This window comes from Osmerus mordax, chromosome 17 (assembly GCF_038355195.1).
Source record: "Osmerus mordax isolate fOsmMor3 chromosome 17, fOsmMor3.pri, whole genome shotgun sequence".
NCBI lineage: Eukaryota > Metazoa > Chordata > Actinopteri > Osmeriformes > Osmeridae > Osmerus > Osmerus mordax.
In genome coordinates this window covers 10,851,638-10,875,191 of record NC_090066.1, presented here as the reverse complement: position 1 = coordinate 10,875,191, position 23,554 = coordinate 10,851,638, and the positions used below count along the sequence as shown (strand labels likewise).

Below are 23,554 nucleotides of genomic sequence, written 5' to 3'. Positions count from 1 at the left end.
GACTTTTTTGCACCACCTTTGATAAGTAAACAGCATCGCAGGGTCACATCAATTAACCTGACCTGTGGAATATAAATTGCGCACACATACACAAACAACTCAAAGCCACTGTGATATTATGCAAAACTGTTATTGTACCACTGTAATGCAGCGTACAAGCAAAGACACACATACAAACACTGTGACAGGTGCTGGTATTTTGGTTCATATGTAGGTCATTGTAATTTTTCTGTTTACAGATCATGAAAGTGCAGATTGTAAACTTTCAAATGATGTATCATGCATTGAATCTGAAAATATCCCCCACCCATGTAATTTGCATAGCGCCCCAAAAGATCTATGGATGACACCGTCACCCTGACTGTGCACACCGCCCTCTCCAACCTGGATAAGGTACACATAAGGATACTATTTATAGATTACACCTCAGCATTCAACCCAGATGTGCCCACTAAGCTCGTTCCCAAACTCAGGATCCTGTGTTCATCAATGATGACATCTCCCGGTCCAGGCAATTGGACTTGGCAGTAAAAACTGCCCAAAAGCATCTCTACATCCTGAGGTGACTCAAGAAGTCTGGCATGTCTGCCAAAAACCTCACCGACTTCTACAGGTGCATCACTGAGAGCATTCCCACTGGCTGTATGACTGATGGCCCTCCAGGGGGTGGTAAAGACAGTGGAGCATATCATCGGCTGCGACCTCCCATCTGTGCCAGGCATCTACCACACATGATGCCTGAGAAAGTCACGGAGAATCCTAAAATATTACAGCCACCCAGCTTGTGGACGGTTCTCACTGCTGCCGTTTGGTAGACGTTACCAGAGCAACCAGGCAAGGACTACCAGGCTCACTGACAGTTTTTTTCCACCAGGCTATCAGTCTTCTCAACAAGCAACTTTAATCTGGGTGACCACAGTGATCATATGAACCCCTCAATGTAAGCTCTATTTACTTCCTAGGTCCAAAGTTCATCACCACAATATAATGTACATTCCCTAATAAAGACTATCAAAAGGGTTCATTAGCAGTCGGCTGGGAATCATTGGTCCATCAATGCCTAGCACTTGATGGTTGACTTAATGAAGTGGGTAGGTTACAGAGACCTATATACATTGGAGTGGACATGCACAAAGATAGCTACTGTAGAATATTCCTTCTAGAGTACAGCATATGGTAATGGTGTTTCTATCCTTCAAAGGTCATTCATGACAATATCGTACCCCATCAAGGTCCTGCTAGCTACGGTCTCCTGGGTGTCTCAAGTGAGAATATATTTATATGACTGTGGGGAAGTTCACCAAATTGACCCGAGAAAGAGAGAAGTCATCTCTTACTGAAACTCATCCTATCACATCAGCACTCTTACACTTTGATTCTATGTAGTACTCTATTGTTACTGTCTATATTCCCCTTCTTTACGGGCTCTGGAACTGCAGTTAAGTGTTTCATTGCTATTTTTGTTGTTCTTGTCTTCATTTGAGACTGATTTGAGAATATTTTTCATGTCTACATAGCTGTTGCTTGCCATGTCCAAATAATTTAATTGTTCAGTATGACCTTTTGTTATACTTTGCACTTCACAAATAAAACAATGACTATTCTCCGCTTGATTATGTATTTTGGTATCATCTGTTCAGAGTGGGAGTGGGGAAGCCCATCAATGGAATTATTTAGTCTACTGTACTGTCTGCAATATAGTGTGCACATGAGTGTGTATGTGTAAATTTATGCAAAATTCTGCAGCCCACCTGCGGATTTACACAAGCCTGCAGAACTGACACTGCTGTTTTCCAAAAACACGCCCCTCTCTGCATGCATCTCTCTGTATGTCTCTCTCTTTGCATGCATCTCTCTGTATGTCTCTCTCTCTCTGTCTCCATCTCTCTTTCTCTCCTTCCGTCTCTGTTTCTCTTTCTCCCACCGTGTCTCTATCTCTTCCTTCGTCCGTTTTCCCCCTCTATGTCCCCGTCTCTCTCAGTCTCCCTCCATCTCTCTCAGATAATATTCTCTCAGATTACCATATGCTTCTGAAGCAGACAGCACACGTACTGTACCTACACAAGGAAACACATGTACCTGCAGTGGAAAACACTGAATGTACACCCACACACATGTACACTGTATACATACTTGACATCAAAGGCTCCTGTCAGAATACAAAGCAAATGTAAACATCAAAGGATATTTACAGTCAGTGCAGAGGGGTTCAAAGCTACATTTATGCATATATGGTATAAAAACACACACACACACACAAACTGTATGCTAACACATCATAGAATGTGGATATGAACTGACTGCAAAATGCAAGAAAACTAATGCAATGTATTCCCAGAGCATACAGTACAGCCTACACGTTACACCCCCCCCCCACACACACACACACACACTCATAATACACACTCAAAAGCAACAAGCTTACACTGTGGAATTTATAAGACAGCAAAACAGGAATTTCCACACTTTGACCATGTTATGAAATGTCTATCAAACTTGGACGCGAGACTTAAGTAATTTCTGCTTCAATATAATACACAGACATACTTCTGAAACACAAACAAAACACACACATCTATCATACAAATAATAAAACTGAGATAGTAAATTTGCCAAATACTAAGGCACAGTGACTGTGTTTATTGGGTGTGCTTTGCCTTCGGCAAGGGCACAACCTTTGTTCTCTCACATATATATTATTATTGGGTGTGCTCAAGCCTTCGGCGAGAGCACAACCTTTGTTCTCTCACATATATATTATTATTATTATTCTTTTTGCCCCCCTAAAACTCAGTCAATATTTGGCCTACATAGACAAAGTAGGTGTCAAAAGTTTCGTCTTGGTAGCGATTGAGTTGCTTCTATTGGAATTTACGTTCCGTTGCATGGTTTAGGCTGAAGTTAAGTTTTTGTGGCGAAAAGTGAAGCTAACGGTGGCTAATTTGCTAGCCACAGTCACTGACGTTACTAACGTTACTACGTCACTAACGTCACGAAAACACGCGTGACTACCTTTGGCAGAACATTCGTTTCGCATTGTTAACTTGGGGGATAGCTAGGCTAACTATAGCTTTACTGCAAGGCAGCTGCAGAAACGCCACAAGCAAAGAGGCTAGGGTGATAACTATTTACTCATTTTACTTTGTGATATGACACACAATTGTGATGTGTAATGTACAGTATAAGCTGATATTATTAAGGAAGTACATCTACTTTCGGAAACAGTAGTCTACTATTTCACTGAAGTATTAGCATCATGACATTAGCCTGTGTTGCCCAGGCAACACATACTACAGTGGTCTGTTTTCAATCATTAAAATAAACATTCCTCACATATACATTTTCGTTGTAGGATTTATTCTGACATTAGTAAACGATTTGTTGGTTAAATTACCATTACCTGTGGTTTCAAACCAGTGTAGCTCACTGCAACGCTGTAGCCTACCCTAGACACTAGTGTGAGTAGCTAACAAAAACTCCTCAGCTGTTCAAGTCAAACGGCGACAGAACATGTTCGGCACTCCCCTTACTCAAAAGTCTTTCAATAGTTGAAACAATCTGACTACTAACCTGAACTTCATTGCCACAGCCTAAACGTTGTCAATCTGTTCATGAAAATAATTAATTTCAGCCTAAACCGTACAACGGAACGTTAAATCGAATTCAACCAACGCAATCGCTACTAAGACGAACACAGCAGTAGTCTAGTACTGTACTGTAGTAGTAGAATTTACCGGGGCAGCTTCTCCACACAGGGCTATATTGCATTTTGCGTTGTTACTGACAATGATCGCTACCAGTGAGCTTTTTATGAATGAGCGATTTTCCACTGAATAAATGTCAAGCTTATTTACGTTTTTGGGGGCATATTTTCAGTTAGCAGATGGTACTGTTTGAATCGCGATTCTATCTTCTGCCGGTAAAGTCGTAGAATAATCTTCAAAGGGGGTTCTTTATTAATGAATGAATGCAATATGAGTAGGCTAAATGCCTGAAAATATCACGAGAAGGTACAACTTAAAAGGACGTTTAAGTCATAGAGATTAGGTCAATTTTTACACCGGTCTGCCAAATGTATTCGTTTTGATTCAGCCTGTCAGCTGCCTCTTGCAGGGGAAATGAGAAGACATCATATTTCATTCTACACTTCACTCGTATTTTGAGTTGTAAATGAGCAGCAAAAAAAAGATGCTTTTAAATCTATGTAATATTTATAAATAATAAGTAGGCCCGATGCATTTTTATATAAAATATACAGACCCCTGTGCAACTGACGCAAGCAAGCACACCCTACAATTTCCCCAGAAATTGTATCCTCTCTAGTTGGGTGTGCTCAAGCCTTCGGCGAGAGCACAACCTTTGTTCTCTCACATATATATTATTATTATTTTTTTTTATTTTTTTTTTATTTTTGCCCCCCTAAAACTCAGTAAATACTTGGCCTACATAGACAACGTAGGTGTCAAAAGTTTCGTCTTGGTAGCGATTGAGTTGCTTCTATTGGAATTTACGTTCTGTTGCATGGTTTAAGCTTAAATTAAGTTTTTGTGGCGAAAAGTGAAGCTAACGGTGGCTAATTTGCTAGCCACAGTCACTGACGTTACTAACGTCACTGCGTCACTAACGTCACGAAAACACGCGTGACTACCTTTGCCAGAACATTCGTTTAGCATCTGTTAACTTGGGGGATAGCTAGGCTAACTATAGCTTTACTGCAAGGCAGCTGCAGAAACGCCACAAGAAAAGAGGCCAGGGTGATAACTATTTACTCATTTTACTTTGTGATATGACACACAATTGTGATGTGTAATGTACAATATAAGCTGATATTATGAAGGAAGTACATCTACTTTCGGAAACAGTAGTCTACTATTTCACTGAAGTATTAGCATCATGACATTAGCCTGTGTTTCCCGGGCAACACATACTACAGTGGTCTATGATGTAGCGTTATCTGTTTTCAATCGTTAAAATAAACATTCCTCACATATACATTTTCGTTGTAGGATTTATTCTGACATTAGAAAACGATTTGTTGGTGAAATTACCATTACCTGTGGTTTCAAACCAGTGTAGCTCACTGCAACGCTGTAGCTTACGTGAGACACACTACAAAAACATCTAGCTACAGTACACAGCTGTTTAGGAAGTCAAACGGCGACAGAAAATGTTCGGCACTCCCCTTACTTAAATCAAAAGTCTATCTAACTACTAACCTGAACTTCATTGCCACAGCCTAAACGTTGTCAATCTGTTCATGAAAATAATTAATTTCAGCCTAAACCGTACAACGGAACGTTAAATCCAATTCAACCAACGCAATCGCTACCAAGACGAACACAGCAGTAGCCTAGTACTGTACCGTAGTAGTACAATTTACCGGGGCAGCTTCTCAACACAGGGCTATATCGCATTTTGCGTTGTTACTGACAATGATCGCTACCAGTGAGCTTTTTATGAATGAGCAATTTTCCACTAAATAAATGTCAAGCTTATTTACGTTTTGGGGGGCATATTTTCAGTTAGCAGATGGTACCGTTTGAATTGCGATTCCATCTTCTACTGCCGGGTAACGTCGTAGAATAATCTTCAAAGGGGTTGTTTATTCATGAATGAATGCAATATGAGTAGGCTAAATGCCTGAAAATATCATAAGAGAAAAACTTAAAATGACGTTTAAATCATAGAGATTAGGTCAATTTTTACACCGGTCTGCAATAATGTCACGAAAACACGCGTGACTACCTTTGGCAGAACATTCGTTTCGCATCTGTTAACTTGGGGGATAGCTAGGCTAACTATAGCTTTACTGCAAGGCAGCTGCAGAAACGCCACAAACAAAGAGGCCAGGGTGATAAATATTTACTCATTTTACTTTGTGATATGACACACAATTGTGATGTGTAATGTACAATATAAGCTGATATTATTAAGGAAGTACATCTACTTTCGGAAACAGTAGTCTACTATTTCACTGACATATTAGCATCATGACATTAGCCTGTGTTGCCCGGGCAAGACATACTACAGTGGTCTATGATGTATCTGTTTTCAATCGTTAAAATAAACATTCCTCACATATACATTTTCGTTGTAGGATTTATTCTGACATTAGTAAACGATTTGTTGGTGAAATTACCATTACCTGTGGTTTCAAACCAGTGTAGCTCACTGCAACTGTAGCCTACCCGAGACACTAGTGTGAGTAGCTAACAAAAACTCCTCAGCTGTTCAAGTCAAACGGCGACAGAACATGTTCGGCACTCCCCTTACTCAAAAGTCTTTCAATAGTTGAAACAATCTGACTACTAACCTGAACTTCATTGCCACAGCCTAAACTTTGTCAATCTGTTCATGAAAATAATTAATTTCAGCCTAAACCGTACAACGGAACGTTAAATCGAATTCAACCAACGCAATCGCTACCAAGACGAACACAGCAGTAGTCTAGTACTGTACTGTAGTAGTAGAATTTACCGGGGCAGCTTCTCCACACAGGGCTATATCGCATTTTGCGTTGTTACTGACAATGATCGCTACCAGTGAGCTTTTTATGAATGAGCGATTTTCCACTAAATAAATGTCAAGCTTATTTACGTTTTTGGGGGCATATTTTCAGTTAGCAGATGGTACTGTTTGAATCGCGATTCTATCTTCTGCCGGTAAAGTCGTAGAATAATCTTCAAAGGGGGTTCTTTATTAATGAATGAATGCAATATGAGTAGGCTAAATGCATGAAAATATCACGAGAAGGGACAACTTAAAAGGACGTTTAAGTCATAGAGATTAGGTCCATTTTAACACCGGTCTGCCAAATGTATTCGTTTTGATTCAGCCTGTAAGCTGCCTCTTGCAGGGGAAATGAGAAGACATCATATTTCATTCTACACTTCACTCGTATTTTGAGTTGTAAATGAGCAGCAAAAAAAAAGATGCTTTTAAATCTATGTAATCTTTATAAATAATAAGTAGGCCCGATGCATTTTTATATAAAATATACAGACCCCTGTGCAACCGACGCAAGCAAGCACACCCTACAATTTCCCCAGAAATTGTATCCTCTCTAGTTTGATATGTTTTGTCAACTTTGAGGGGCCAGATTCAACAGAGAAAACAGTCAAAAGAGCAAACGGAACTCATTCATTGATTCCTCAACAAAAAATGTTTTGCAGAATGTTGAGGCTGCTCATGCCAACAATACAAGATTCAACAAAACAGTACTGAAGATGATAGAATGGAGTGAGGATGAGAAGCAGACAGCGATGCGATGAAAAATGTAATCCTAATTGAAGGTTAAATTCTCTAACACCAAACCCACACATATCCCATACAGTTCTAGGTGTACAGTCTCAATCTCAGTTTCAATATTTACACATTATTCATTATATTTAGTACTTGCTTTTTTATATCCCAGTTCAATCCCTGTGCACATGAAACATGATGTAGTTCAATCTCATCACACTGATGTCAACAGTTATAAATAGGGAGCTTTCACAAATTGTAACTACCACATGAAACAACAGTAGTGTCTTGCTTGATAAAAAAAAAAATGTGTATACATTTTTAATACAACAAATAGTTCATGAAGTTCACTAGGGATAATGAAAATGTACTGTCCATTCAAATCTCAACACATACGGTATAATAAACAGACTGTAGAATAACACAAATTGTATAAGTGTATCAGTTACATAAAACACCATCTTGCTTCTGTGCATTGCATCCCTTGCATAAAGTAGGCAACTCAAATTATGTAAGAATAACATTACCAAATTAAAAACATTACTGACATTACGTATGTACTGCTTCAAAATGATTTCCTTGTACTAGCCTAAAGTGTTTATGCCAGGTTGGTTTTAATCACAGAAAGTATGATAAGAGGGCCATAGTTTCCGTCACCATAATTAAGGGCTAAAGAATAGATATTGCTTCTCTGTCAAAGTGCAGCCAATGCAAGAGTAAAAAAGAGATTATAAAAAGAGACCAGACCAAACATTCCCACTTTCTGGGTATTGTGTCTCAGGAAGACAGAGACAGGGTTGGGGGTCTAAGCTAAGCACTCATCTCCTTTACTCAAGACTCACTGTCCAGTATCCATCTTCAGGGTCCAGTGGAATAATCCCCTTCCCGTTGATGGACTCACTGGCTACTACCAGTTACTCTGCCCCTCAACCTGCACCTCAGACAGTAGTAGATCCTTCCAGAGGGGATGCCCTGCTTTCCCAAGGCAACAATATAACAGTCAAACCTTTCTGGATTGTTAGAAAACGTCTTCCATAGGACTCCATTTCTCCACTGTTAAAGAATGAATAGTTTCTCAGTGGAGGTGCAGCCAGTGAAAGAGTAGATATGAGACCTGACCTCCACAATAAAAGGAGACCAGACCCTCCTCATAGTCCACAAACACCCCCACCATCTGGGCTTCTCATTTATGGAGAGGAGGACTACAGAGTCTGCATTTGCCCTAATGTGCAAATGTTCATCATTATAAGTCCAGTCTCCATCCTCAGGGCGTCATCATCATTGTGATTGTCCCCTTCCTGATGATGGGCTCTCTGGCCACTCCTCAGTGAGGTGAAGTCCTCTTTATGTGCATCTCTCCAGGACACATTACAGTATTACATTGCACACATTCAGTGCATCCCCACACAAATATATATGTATACATATTATATATGTATGTATGTATTACATATGTTTTTACATATTATATATGTAATACAAATACAATACTGCGTCAATGAAACTGCTTTCATACCATGTCAGAAGGATAGCCTGACCAACACTGTGCTAAATTTCCATATACAGGTCATGGCCAACTAAGGATTAACAGGAGATATAATGAGTGGGGCAGAGTTTTTACCTCCATCATTAGGACTAGGGCTAAAGAATGGATAAAGCTTCTCTTTGAAGGTGCAGCCAGTGTAAGAGTAGATATGAGACTTGGCCTCCACATCATAAAAGGAGACCAGACCCTCCTCATAGTCCACAAACACTCCCACCTTCTGGGGCTTCTGTCTCAGGGAGAGGAGGACACCAGGTCCAGCTTCAGCCACATACTCATTTCCATCAGTAAGACTCACAGTCCAGTATCCATTCCCAGGACTCAGTGTGATCTCCCCCTTCCTGTTGATGGACTCTCTGGCCACTCCTAAATCCCAATCAGTCTTCCCCTCAACCTGCACCTCATAGTAGAACCTCAGTGAGGAGAAGCACTGTTTTCCCAGGACAATTACACATGAGTCAAACCTTTCTGGACGGTCAGAAAGATTATTGCGTTTGTCTCCATCTCTCACTTGTTTCCCATCCGCAGATAGAATGAGATTGGGATGTGCGGTATCAGGGTCCAGAGTCACATCCACTGCATACTGCTGAATCCTCTTCAGCTTGACTTCAGGAAACTTCTCCATCTCTTTATCCAGAGTCTCCTTCAGCTGAGAAACAGCTCTTCCCAATGTACCCTCATACTGATCACTGTGGACACTGATCTCAGACCAGTCCTTACTGTGTGGAGGGGTGCTCAGGGATGGGAAGCTCTGGAGCAGGTGGAGGTGGTCCTCAGTGTTTGAAAGCTTCTCAAGTTTAGAGCTTTTCTTCTGCAACTCAGTGATCTCCTGCTCCAGATCTTTAATCAACCCTTCAGCCCGTTTCTCTGCTGCTTTCTGCTTCTCCTCAATCACCTCAATGAGCTCAGCCTGGCTTCTCTCAATGGAGCGCACCAGAGCAGTGAATACCTCTATGCTGTCTGATATCTCTTTATGTGCATCTATCCTGCTGATCTCCAATGAGTGTTTGATGTCCTTAATCTTCCTAGAGTGTATATGTATAATATTATACATTTCCATCATCACATCTTCCAGTTTAGACTTCATTTCTCTATATTCCTCCTCTAAAGGAACAGCATTGTGAGTCTGGTGGTCTGTGTTGATGCACATCAGACAAACACACATCTGGTCAGTCCTACAGAAGACTTCTAAAGGTTTGTCATGCTTCTGACACATCCTGTCCTCCAGATTCTCCACAGGGTCGATCAGCTTGTGTTTCTTCAAGGCTGCAACTCTCTGATGAGGCTCCAGGTGAGTCTCACAGTAGGAGGTCTGACACACCAGACAGGACTTCAGGGCCTTGAGCTTCCTCCCAGTGCAGACATCACAGGGTATTTCTCCAGGTTTGCAAAGGAACTCCTCTTTCCCTCTAACGTTCAACATCTTAAATTTCTCGACAACATCTCTGAACATTGTGTTGACCTGAAGATTTGGTCTTCTGTAGAAATCCTTCATACACATGGGGCACTGATACAGATCATTGTTATCCCAGTGCCTGGAGATACAGTCCTTGCAGAAGTTGTGTCCACATGGAAGGGACACAGGCTCACTTAAAAGGTCCAGACAGATACAACACCGGAACTGCTCTTCGGAAAACAGACTGCTGGGAGAAGCCATATCTAGAGAGACCAAAGGTAACACCATAAAGCATTTCCTGGAACAAGAGGCTTTTAAAATGATTTTATAACCTATAATCATGAACTTCTTAACTTTTCCCAACAATGTCACTCAACACTGAATATCTAACGGCCATATTTACTGGGATACATTTTGGTTGTTAGGGCTCGCTTTATGAAAAGCATCCTAGGTTCAATGAGCCAAGACCGCACCTCTTATCTACTGTAAAGGGGGGGGTACCCTACCTAGATTAGAAACTTTAACATGGCTGCCCGTGTGTTAGTGACACCACTCCACAACCACGATAGTAGATTACTGACTGCAAAACCCCTTGGAGTTTATCGCTTGACTAAGTTACAAGTACTAAGAATGATCAACTAAAAACTAAAAACCTACCTTGCTTGCAATGTTCTTACATTTTGAAAACGATAACAGAATAAAGCCGTTACTGATCCGCTAATGCAAGTCGATTGACTAACCTGTTAGTATTTTTTTGTTCGCTGAATCTGTAAACCAAAAAAAAGTTGACAGGAACAAAAGAAGCTACGTTTTATTTTAAGACATTTGCGGAGCTAAGCAATCGTTTATATCGAGATCCCTCTGCTACTGTACTTTCTTCAACTTTACACCAGACAAATAACAGCAGGCTGTTCCTCCCTCATATTGCGTGTGTCCCTCCTGATACAAAGTTAACCCTTAACTGTTAGAGACATAAAAACACGTATATCCCTCTCTATTTAGCTCGCTCTCTCACTCACACTAACTTTTTTGGAGGAAGGAAGATAATATCCTGAAACTTGATTTCATGAACAGAGACATGTTTATCAGTAAGTAAACTTTTGGTATGAATGACATTTCAAATTTAATTTAGAAGTGTTTTCCCGACATGAAAACACATTTCTCATCTGATATGGTTTCTAATTGCAGACGTATTCAAAGTGTAAGAATAGGCCTACTACAACATGACATATCAATTTTTCAACAAAAGGGACATATTTTTGCATTTTCGAGATGGAGACTGTCCAATGGAGGAGTGTATTGAGAAGGTATCATTTCTTCTATACCTATCTGCCTTCGCTTCACATGCCACAATCTTTCTTAGAGCAATCCCAGTAAGCTCCCAACCCAAGCTCTTCTCCTGTCTGGCCCCCCAATGGTGGAATCACCTCCCCACCTGCATCAGAGACACTGACTGTCTCCCCACCTTCAAGAAAAGGCTTAAGACACACTTGTTCTGGGAGTACAACGGTACTTAGGAATGATTTGCTGGACCTGAGTTTCCTCCAGGAACACAATGACTCTTATTGAGGGACTTGTTGCTCTTGTTGGTTAGTAGTAACTGATTTAACTTCTTGTACTTGCTGTGAATTATATTATTGTTGCTTTTTCTACAGGTACACTCTTGCACTTTTTGAGGTTCATGTAGTTTAATTGTAACTTGTTTAACTACATGCTCTTATAGTTCTTCCCATTGGCACTTATTTGCTTTTCACAATGCTTCATGTTTTGGCTACCCGTAATGTTTTGGGGCTATCTCGTTGTTATCAGTGACCTATGCACATTTGTAAAGCTCTCTCTTCGAAGTCGCTTTGGATAAAAGCGTCTGCTAAATGAATAAATGTAATGTAAATGTAAGCTAGAGGTGCCAAAATATAGTTCACTGACCTTCACTTACAGACACGTCAAAGTCCCAGAACCAAAGGGAATATTTTTACTTGCTTTCATTTTGTTATCCTTAAAGAGGCCATGTCACGACGTGAGGTGGGATTGGACCCAAACGCAGGGCAGTCGGCAGGCATGGCAGAAACAAGGGTTTTATTCTCAAAACACTGGGAACAGATAGGGTACTCACACGGACAGGTATGGTAAGGACAAGACAAAGACTGGACACAAAACAGAAACCTAAATACACAGAACCAAATGACACAGGTGGACACAATAACGCTAACGAGAACAGGTAAAGACAATGACAGGGAAACACTAGGGTAGGACAAAACTGAAACCAGGGGGGGCACGGCTGTGGCCGTGACAGGCCATGTGGCATGCTAGATTCCAGAATATATCTATTATTATGTAAGGTTTGAAATTGTTTATGTTTCAATATTTTTATCAGTGGTAAGAAAAAAAAGCACAAAACAGGTTACTGATGAATAGAAACAAATCAACCAATAGCACAGTGGAATGGAGGATCATGGATCATCAGGGAAGCCTGATAGGCCTAATGGAAAAATCACTAAACCATTCTACAAGAAAATATGTGTTGACCCCCATTAGAAACACATCTGTTCATAAACCCTAATCATATCACATTACATTTGGTACCAGGTGTATCATAAAATATCCAATCATTAACTTATACGGTCTTCATACATAATACACTATCCAGTTCCTTTTCACCGGATACACAGTTAAAACGCTGTTATGATTGACAGACCAGATGAATAAACTCACCTCCATATAGAATACAGCTACTTGTTGCAGTATATTAATTTGAATCAGGTTTCAAAACATGTCTATGTCTTGCTGTACAAAGACAGTTACACTGCATACATGAATTGGTTCAATGAGTTAATCTGACATATCACATTAATCTGACACCATTCTAAAGTTTATTCTGTATGAGGTCACAGGACATATGATGAGAGGGACAGAGTTTTCACCACCATCATTAAGACATGGATTAAAGAATGGATATAGCTTCCCTTTGAAGGTGCAGCCAGTGAAAGAGAAGATATGAGACCTGGCCTCCACATCATAAAAGGAGACGAGACCCTTCGCGCAATCCACAAACACCCCCACCTTCTGGGGCTTCCGTCTCAGGGACAGGGAGACACCAGGGCCAGCATTAGCTGTGTACTCATTTTGATTCCTCAAAGACAGAGTCCAGTATCCGTCCACAGGGTTCAGGGTGACGGTTGACTTCCTGTTGACGGTCTCTCTGGCTACTCCCAGATCCCACTTAGTCTTCCCCTCAACCTGCACCTCATAGTAGAACCTCCCTGAGAAGAAGCCCTGCTTTCCCAGGACAATGAGACTCCGGTTAAACCTCTCTGGATTGTCAGGAAGATTGTTCCATAGGTTTCCATGTTTCACTTGTTTCCCATCCTCAGACAGGATGAGTTTGGGATGAGCTGTATCAGGGTCCAGAGTCACATCCATTGCATACTGCTGAATACTCCTCATCTTATTTTTAAAAAATCTCTCCATCTCTTTATTGAGTGTCTTCATCAGCTGAGAAACAGCTGTTTCTAGGGTCCCCTTATACTGATCACTGTGGACACTGATCTCAGAACAGTCCTTGGTGTGCTCAGGGGTGCTCAGGGATGGGAAGCTCTGGAGCAGGTGGAGGTGGTCCTCAGTGTTTGAAAGCTTCTCAAGTTTAGAGCTTTTCTTCTGCAACTCAGTGATCTCCTGCTCCAAATCTTTAATCAACCCTTCAGCCTGTTTCTCTGCTGCTTTCTGCTTCTCCTCAATCACCTCAATGAGCTCAGCCTGGCTTCTCTCAATGGAGCGCACCAGAGCAGTGAATACCTCTATGCTGTCTGATATATTTTCATGTGCATCTCTCCTGCTGATCTCTAATGAGTGTTTGATCTCTAACACCTTCCAAGAACGTATCTTTATCATCTGATTCATTTCGGCCATCACAACGGCCATCTTAGCTTTCCTCTTCCTACTCTCCTCCTCTAAAGAGACAGCAACGTGAGTCTGGTGGTCCGTTCTGATGCACATCAGACAAACACACGTCTGGTCAGTCCTACAGAAGAGTTCCAACAGTTTGTCATGCTTCTGACACATCCTGTCCTCCAGATTCTCCACAGGGTCAATCAGCTTGTGTTTCTTCAAGGCTGCAACTCTCTGATGAGGCTCCAGGTGAGTCTCACAGTAAGAGGTCAGACACACCAGACAGGACTTCAGGGCCTTGAGCTTCCTCCCAGTGCAGACATCACAGCACACTTCTCCAGGTTTGGCATGGTAACCCTTTTTCCATCTCATACTCATATTAAATTTCTCCACAACCTCTCTGAGGGTCGTGTTGACACGAAGGTCCGGTCTTTTGTTGAACCTTTCCTTACACATGGGACACTGATACACGTCACTGACATCCCAGTAGTTTGTGATGCAGGCCTTACAGCAGGTGTGTCCACATGGAGTAGAAACTGGGTCGTTAAACACATCCAGACAGATAGAACACAGGAACTGCTCTTCAGACAGCAGACTGCAGGGAGAGGCCATAACTAGAGAGACCAAAGGTAACACCATAAAGCATTTCTTGGAACAAGTAGTTTCTTTGATTATAATTCTGCTACCATATTATGGTTGACATCATATGAAACATTAACACATTTTGAACAAATGTGAGAACAATCTACCGAGAAAACTTTAAATTGAGAAAACTAGATGACGTGAAAAGAACTGAGCTGTTACTGACTCACTAAACTGATGTTTACTTACTTGTTTGTATTTTTACAGCTGTTGAATCTGTTCTTGAACTGCAAATCCAAATAAAAACTACGATTACAGGCTATAGAGCTATGGAGCAGTTCCTTGCATACCGACAATGCATGTCCTTCAGCTTTACTTGAATGATACCATAAAAAGTTGCTCCTCCTTGTCCTCCTCCTCCAATTTATTATGAAACACTTAACCCTTTACATGACTGGATTCTATAAAAGTGAATGAGGTGGATAGAAGGGCTTATGCTGGGTACACACAAAAATATTTTTTAAATCTTATACGATTTTCAAAATGTGAGAGACCACAAACATGAGGACAAAAAAAATCCTAGACCGTTTTGCTCCCCCCACACTGATTTCTGATCGTAAATATGTTGAATATTTACGATTCGTGATCGGGGCGGCTCCGACGTTCTTCCGAGCATGTTCGGTCACTCTTAACACACCTCACACCAAGGGAAAATCTGATAAAATAATCTGTAGAACCATCAAGATAATCGGGACATTACCTAGGATTGTCGGAAGGGGGGAAATCGGCCCCATTATCCTGTGGTGTGTACCCAGCATTACTCATCTACTGTAACAAAGATTCCTTTCTCACTCAAACTTAAGAAGCTATCGACCAACAAAAGTTTGCTTTTCTTTCTTACTTTTCTTCCACTCAGTCAATAAAATAATTTAAAAATATATATTTTGTATATCTATATTTTTTATGATAAAAAATATTATTAGGAAAACTAAATACAAGATTCCCGGGATATTGTGTCACGGCCACAGCCGTGACCCCCTGTTGTTTTGGTTTTTCCCTGCCCTAGTGTTTCTGTGTCTGTCATTGTCTTCACCTGTCTCATTAGTTTCAATGTGTCCACCTGTGCCTTGTTTGGTTCTGTGTATTTAGGTTCCTGTTTTGTGTCCAGTCTTTGTCTTGTCATTACCCTTGTTACGTGAGTACCCTGTCTGTGTTCCTGTTTCAAGAAATAAACCCCTTTGTTCGACAATTCCTGCCAACTCTCCTGCATTTGGGTCCTACCCCACCACTCGCCGTGAGATATTGTATATAATTTGCAGGAATCAGGGAGCCACTATCAATCTGAGGGAAACTTCTGGAACTATCAGGAGAGTTGGCATTTCTGCACACGGGACACTGACACAGATTCACTGTTATTCCAATGCTTGGTATTACAGTCCTTACAGAAATTGTGTCCACATAAAAAAGATCCACACTGCTGGAAGACATGAACTTCAGACAGGAGACCATTAGGAGAAGCTATATCTATATAGACACCAAAAGCAAAACCACTGAGACTTTTTCCAGTTAGTCAACACTTAGTATTTACAGTACATGGGTTCAGTCAACATGGCACTAGTAAATTATTTTTTCAACTAGGCTAGAGCAGTAAGTGTTTTGCAAGTGTGCTGTGAATCATCTGACAATTGAACTTTGATTCTCAGCTTTATTACAGTCCATCACCTCAGTGATATGAGAAGCTATTCACAACTTCAACATGTACCTCCATCTACCAATTCACTCACACATTTACTGTTCACACATCAATCATATTTGCACTATACTCTCACCATACACACACATGTATACACCCTACTGCAGGCTACATCAAACTCTTGATCAAATTTGAGAGCCCTGCAATCATGTATTCTTGTATTGTAAGACAACCACCTATTGTAGGAATACACAACCGGCAATTACTTTTACGTCTGTCTATGGGACCTTATGAAGGTCATCAGCCACAGTGTTCATTCACGAGGTAGTCAGAAGACAAGACAATACCATACCCAGTAGATTCTTGTATTTTTATAGCGCAGTGACATTGGTTTGACCTTGTGCCAGTGACAGACATTGCCAGCCAGACAATGGCCGGGTTTCCCAGATTCGTTAAGAAGCTCTTAACGCCAAGAGCTTCTTAGGAGCGTTCTAAGAGCGTTCTAAGAGCGTTCTAAGAGCGTTCTAGAGCGTTCTTAGAACGCTCCTAAGAAGCTCTTAGCGTTAAGAGCTTCTTAACGAATCTGGGAAACCCTGCCAATGTAAATAAGCTTTTGAAGGACATCTTATCTCTGAATTTGCGATTACAAATCGCTGTTACCGCATGTGTAACGGAGGTGTAAGAGACATGGTCTTGCGCCGCCAGGGCCTTCGTTCGATGCCGGGAGTCGAACCTGCTACCTCTGGACTGCCAAGCGCAACCACTACCAACTACGCCAACGAAAAACTAGCTCTTTGTTGACGCGGGTGGCCTCTTACATACCTGAGGAGTGAGTTTCACCGATTCACACCGGTTACACATGTACCCATGGCTCTGTGTTTAAGTTTGCCGTTTGAACTGGACCCGCTGCCTTACTTATCTTTGTGTCAGCTTAAACTGTCAGAATGTCTGGGTGACATCCACTATGGTTAGAAAAACCAATACCCCATCATTGATCCTTGAGTGCAGAAATCCATATTCTGTTGTTCTCCACGAGTACAGTATATCTTCATCAGAATCAGAAAGGGATTTATTCGCCATGAAAGTTTGCACAGACAAGGAATTTGCTTTGGCAGGAAGGTGCATACCATAAACATATACCTAAAATTTTAATATGTGGACTAACTATACTAAGGGTACATAAACTAGCAGTACTAAGTGGGATTAGAATATAATTAAATATACAATAAAATATAAGTTGCCGTAAATTACAATATAAAAATACAAAAATACAAATATTACAAAAAATACCATGTTGTAATGCAGTGCAAAAAGCAGAGTGTTTTAAGCAAGAAGTCATTTGAGTCAGTGTGGTCCCTTGGCCTTGTTGAAGAGGCCAACAGCGGAAGGGAAGAAACTGTACATGTACTTCAAACGATGTTATACATTACAACCACCATCCTGTCATAACATTACATATATTCATCAAAATACAATGGTCAGTAATCCCAGATAATCATCAGTGAATTGATAGAATACTGCATCCCAACAATTAAATGACAATTTGTAGGTTCATTCAACAGGTCAGTTTCACAAGTCTTTACAGGGATATGATCAGAGGAGCTGCATTTTTGCCACCATGATTGGAGCTAGGGCTGAAATATGGATACAACTTCCCTTTGAAGGTGCAGCCAGTGTAAGAGTAGATATGAGACCTGGCCTCCACGTCATAAAAGGAGACCAGACCTCTCTCATAGTCCACAAACACCCCCACCTTCTGGGGCTTCTGTCTCAGGGAGAGGAGGACACCAGGGGCAGCATTAACTGTGTACTCATTGCCATTCCTCAAAGACAGAGTCCAGTATCCGTCCTCAGGTCTATCCACAAGTCTGACTGTCCACTTTCTGTTGATGGACTTGCTGGCCACTCCTAAATCCCAAATAATCTTCCCTTTAACCTCAACCTCATAGTAGGACCTCCCGGCTGAGAGGTCCTGCATCCCCAGGACCCCGAGAGTCCGGTTAAATCTCTCTGGGCTGTCAGGAAGATTGTTCCAGAGGTCTGCATGTGTCACTTGTTTCCCATCCTCAGACAGGCAGAGTTTGGGATGTGCTGTATCAGGGTCCAGAGTCACAGCCACTGCATACTGCTGAATCCTCTTCAGCTTGACTATAGGGATATTCTCCATCTCTTTATTGAGTGCGTCTTTTAGCTGAGAGATGGTTCTTCCCAATGCCCCCTTGTACAGATCCCCATCAACACTGACCTCAGGATAATCTTTCATTTGTGGGGTGCTCAAGGATGGGATGCTCTGGAGCAGGTGGAGGTGGTCGTCACTGTGTGAGAATTTGTTCAGCTCGGTGCTTCTCCTCTTCAGCTCAGTGATCTCCTGCTCCAGATCTTTGATGGACTCATCTGCCTGTTTCTCTGCTGCTTTCTGCTTCTCCTCAATCATCTCAATGAGCTCAGCCCGGCTTTTCTCAATGGCCCGGACCAGAGCAGTGAAGACCTCAATGCTGTCTGATATCTCTTCAAGTGCATCTCTCTTGCTGGTCTCTACTGAGCGTTTGATCTTCTCAACCTCCCTAGATCGTATCTGTATCATCGTATTCATTTCGACCAGTATCTCGTGCATCGTTGCTTTCCTTTTGCTATATTCCTCCTCTAGAGAAACAGTATCATGCGTCTGGTGGTCTGTGGTGACGCACATGAGACACACACACGTCTGGTCAGTCCTGCAGAACAGTTCCAGGGGTCTCTCATGCTTCTGACACATCCTGTCCTCCAGGTTCTCCACAGGGTCGATCAGCTTGTGTTTCTTCAAGGCTGCAACTCTCTGATGAGGCTCCAGGTGAGTCTCACAGTAAGAGGTCTGACAGACAGGACAGGACTTCTTGGCCTTGAGTTTCCTCCCAGTGCAGACGTCACAGGACACATCCCCAGGTTTGGAATGTGACTCGTATTTAACTCGGACATTCATCCTAAATTTCTCGACAACATCTCTGAACATTGTGTTCACAAAGATGTCAGGTTTTCTGACGAAGTTCTTCTGACACAGTGGACACTGACACACATCGTTGTTATCCCAGTGCCTTGTGATGCAGGCCTTACAGTAATTGTGTCCGCATGGAATAGTGACAGGTTCTGTGAACACATCCAGACAGATAGAACACTGGAACTGATCTTCAGACAGGAGACTGCTGCATGAAGCCATGTCTAGAGAGAAACCAAAAGTAAAACCATAAAGGCATTGCCTTGCAATTGTGCTCTCTCTGATTTGATTTTGCTACCCAAATTCTGTCTTGCTTCATGGCCTTTTGATTGGTATTTTAACACACCGTAGGTAAGAATTGTAACACATGTAAGAACGATTTAGGTCAGTAAAACTGTCAAAACAGGAAATGTGAATACATGGAATTGTTCATTATTTATAATCGTGAATCTTTCTACTTACTTTTTTCAGTGGTTGCTGAATCTGTTCTTCTGTTTATATGTTAATGTAAAAGCTAAAAAACGTTTTTCTTGCTTGCAAATTCTACTGTATGCTTAAGTTTCACTTCAGCGATATGGCTGTCCCTTCCCCTCTACCAGTGCACGCATGTTCAGTGTCTCCTCTTCCTGCTACAAAGTTAACCCTTCACATGGCTTCATCATTTTAAGGGAGCATATTGATCAAGAGGGTTGTGAGTCCCAAAGACTAGGAAACGTCACAGCAATAAAGATATATCACGGACCAGACCTGGAATCTTTCAGCAAACTTTGTATTTAAACACATTAAATGAACACTTCAGAATAGAGGTGACAGTGACTGACTGACCTCAATTCCCTTCTTGGTGTTTTTGATAAGTACAGGACTTCTACAAAAAGAAAGTATTTAGTACCAGATCACAGTACTTTTTGTATTTTACCAGTTGTCGTTGAGCTTCCGTCACACAGACTGTATTTGCATAATGTATTTCTGAGGTGACTGATTGGGATGTAGTTTGGAATCCAGTGTCCATACCACATCGTGCTCTTTAGGCAACTTGGCTTCTCTCATAAACACACACACACAAATAGCTACCTCTGACTATTTTCTTTCATTCCCACTCAATTATAATTAAAAGCAGGCAGAAGCAATCAATAACCAATACCCATTCTCCTCAGGATTCAGGAAGTCCATCATCGATCACGTGATCATCCTGAAGGTCAGCTCATCAGTGAGGCCATGCCTATAGGGTTGTAGTTCCGGTGAGGGGCTATGTTATGTAGCGTAGTTGATTTGGCACACAAAGATGTACTGTAAGCAGGATGAAGATGGTACGGTGAAACCTGTGGTACCTTTGAAGACTATGAGCAGCTTGTACGTGCGTGTGTCGGAAAAAGTGGGTCAATATTAAAACAAATGATTGGACAAACGTCCTGTACATAAAAGGACCCACATACAAACACCACCCACCAGACTCCCCCACAACAAGCCTGATATTTCTATTTCCCCAAGCCTTAAAACAATAAGACAATTTATCCCTCCCACCCTCAGTCGGCCTGCAACCAGAACTTTCTCAGTTGTCCTGAAATGACTCCCGACTCGTTCTCTTGTGAAATTTTCACACAGGGCGACCATAAAGAAATGACTCACTTAACCACAACGGTTTATGGTGGTTTTTATATGAAACGCACCCCTTAGACCTTTCTAGAATTAGATGTTTTACAACCCTTAAGCCATGCGGCTCTGACGCAGGCGGCCAGCAATGCTTGACATAGTAGTGCTCCACACCTACGCACACCAAACACAGTTACTCTGCTAAAGGGTCACTCCCATTACGTGTGAAAAGGTAGGTGTTTATGTTCATGGAAAATACATTTGTCCACTTGTCCCGAATCCCTCTTTTTTTTTCTTTTTTCGACACTGTGAGATCCCTTCAAGAGAAAGAAAGAGCGAGGGAGGGAGGGAGGGGGGATACAGTAAGTGAGACATGGGGGGGTTACAGAGAAAGCAAGAGAGAGAGGGAGGGGGTACAGAGAGATCGAGAGGGGGAGGGAGAGAGAAAGGATGTACAGGGAAAGAGGGAGAGAGTTGTGGAATCAATCAGACAGGGAGAGGGAAGACAAAAATCACTGTGTATCCAGTGTAGGTATTGATTGGTCCTATATTTCAATCAGCTTCCATCTGGAAACCCCTTAGCACAGTCTGTGTATTTGTGTGTGTGTGTGTGTGTGTGTGTCTGTGCGTGTTAACAATTGAGTTAATGATCAATGGAAGCCCAGACCTGTATTATCATCAAGTCAGGAATGTGAAAACAGTGCCACCCTGAGGAACTGTATTCTGCAGATTCAGTAACTTGTGATTTAAAGCACAAAATAAACTTTTGTTTGCTTCATTTCATTTCCATTACAGCCTAGGGTTCATACCTGAAACATAAAATGCAAAGGAACATAGAAAATAGATTATTTGATCTCAGGCTATGAGCTCCGATGTCAAGTACTGCACAGGCAATGGGTGGGAGGAGCTAGGGAAGCATCCTTCAAGCCATGAGCAGCTACACACACACCTAGAGCTACATTAACACGCCTACCAGCCAGCTACAGAGCTAGAGCTACATTAACACGCCTACCAGCCAGCTACAGAGCTAGAGCTACATTAACACGCCTACCAGCCAGCTACAGAGCTAGAGCTACAATAACATGCCAGTAAGAATAAAGATGTGAGGAAAATTGTTCAGAACTTCCCAGGCAACAACTTGGTTAGTTAGTAACTGACTTAAAACTATTGTACTTGCTGTGTAATATATATTTTTTGCTTGCTTTTTTCCCACAGGTACACCTTGCACTTTTGAGGTTCATGTTGTTAAATTGTTTAATTGTAACTTGTTCAACTACATGCTCTTATGGTTCTTCCCTTAGGGACTTATTTCGTTTTCACAATGTATGCTTCATGTTTTGGCTACCTGCAATGTTTGGGGCTCGTTGTTATGATCAGTGACCTATGCATTTTTGTAAAACTGTCTTTTGGAAGTTGCTTTGGATAAAAGCGTCTGCTAAATGCATAAACTTAAAATGTAAATGTAACAACTATAAGGGTAACACAAAACCCAATCAATGTTACTGCACAGGCCTCTGTAGACTAACAATAAAAAAATAAAAAATAAAAAGAGGAAAGTATAGGAAAGGGCAACAGAATGTAATGCAATATCATACATAAACTGACCAGGGGTCAGTCCAAGACACTCCTGCTTCTACCCCCCAACCACTCCCCTCCTACAGGTTGATGGCTCGCATTCAAAATGGCTATCAGATGACTATACAGTATACTATTTACTGGCCATTGCATGCATCCTCATTCCTATTGGCTTCAAATCAAGAGCAAATCAAACAGCCTTCACTGGAGTATTTGGTTATGGACGACACGTCGCCGAAGCGGTGGAGGGTCTGAGTTCATTCGGCAGAATATCTCTTGGCCTCTCATCGGGTTCAATCAGGCAGCCTCAAGCCAAGTCCATCTTCATTAGCCTCGCCCCATGGGGAAATTAGCTGTGCGGACAGACTGACAATTAAAACGTGGGTCTAATCAATACAGGGCAGCGATTGCAGCTATTGCTTGGATAACGTTGCGTAACACAGAAGAATAAGAACGCAGGTGGTATTTGCTCACCTCAACAAGCATTCACTATTTAAATGAACTGTTGTTGAGTGTTTTGTTCCTGTTCATTTGCACCGATGCAAGCCAGGGGGCCAGTTAATCATGGCTCCCTTCAATCCTGCAACGTTCGAGAACATGCCTTTGAGTTGAACGCAGCTCTGTTTGGCATCAAGATGAATAGTGCTCTCTGGTGTAGACTGTGTATACAAACCCAGAGCAGTAGCATGGACATGGCCATATTTGGTGTGTTGCAAGAGACATTTGTTTACTTTTTGTGTTTCTCTCGCTTCTTTTATACTAAACAAAGACATTCCACCTTGGCTCACTTTGTGTGGAAGGCTAGGTTGATGGCTCTAAAATGCAACATGGCTGACACAGGAAAAAACAGACACACCAGAACACAACTACCAGCATGTAGACACAAATCACGAACCCATCCACAGCATCTAGAGAAGGACAAGTTCATATAAAGATGAAACACGGACGCCGTGATTCCGTTTGCGTGTGGTACCATGGCAACCATCTAGTCGACCATGGAAGTGTTGTGGGACAAGTCAACCACAGCCTGCAGACTTGTTGGGGCTTGTGCCTGTGTGTGAAAGAGAGAGTGTGTGT

At 41.7% G+C, this 23,554-nt stretch overlaps 3 protein-coding genes across 4 annotated transcripts in view; all 3 read right to left on the bottom strand.

The window, feature by feature from the left end:
• The window catches only part of anks1b (ankyrin repeat and sterile alpha motif domain containing 1B), a 222,899-nt gene that overhangs the window by 168,413 nt on the left and 30,932 nt on the right, over positions 1-23,554 (bottom strand). The window lies entirely within an intron of this gene.
• On the bottom strand, positions 8,742-14,705 carry LOC136960421 (uncharacterized). The gene is made up of 2 exons (XM_067254918.1): positions 13,039-14,705; positions 8,742-10,479 (listed from the first exon to the last, which is right to left on the bottom strand). Exons 1-2 carry the CDS (start codon positions 14,703-14,705, stop codon positions 8,820-8,822), a joined length of 3,327 nt encoding a protein of 1,108 aa, XP_067111019.1. The 3' UTR covers positions 8,742-8,819.
• LOC136959881 (E3 ubiquitin-protein ligase TRIM39-like) lies at positions 17,647-19,897 on the bottom strand. The gene is made up of 2 exons (XM_067254098.1): positions 19,775-19,897; positions 17,647-19,536 (listed from the first exon to the last, which is right to left on the bottom strand). Exon 2 carries the CDS (start codon positions 19,532-19,534, stop codon positions 17,921-17,923), a length of 1,614 nt encoding a protein of 537 aa, XP_067110199.1. The 5' UTR covers positions 19,535-19,536; positions 19,775-19,897; the 3' UTR covers positions 17,647-17,920.

Coding starts and splice junctions, on each gene's coding strand:
- LOC136959881 (XM_067254098.1), bottom strand. CDS start 19,534: ATGGCTTCATGCAGCAGTCTCCTGTCTGAAGATCAGTTCCAGTGTTCT.
- LOC136960421 (XM_067254918.1), bottom strand. CDS start 14,705: ATGGTGTTACCTTTGGTCTCTCTAGTTATGGCCTCTCCCTGCAGTCTG. Junction 10,480..13,038: donor AGAATAAACTTTAGAATGGT/GTCAGATTAATG, acceptor CTCTTGTTCCAG/GAAATGCTTTATGGTGTTAC.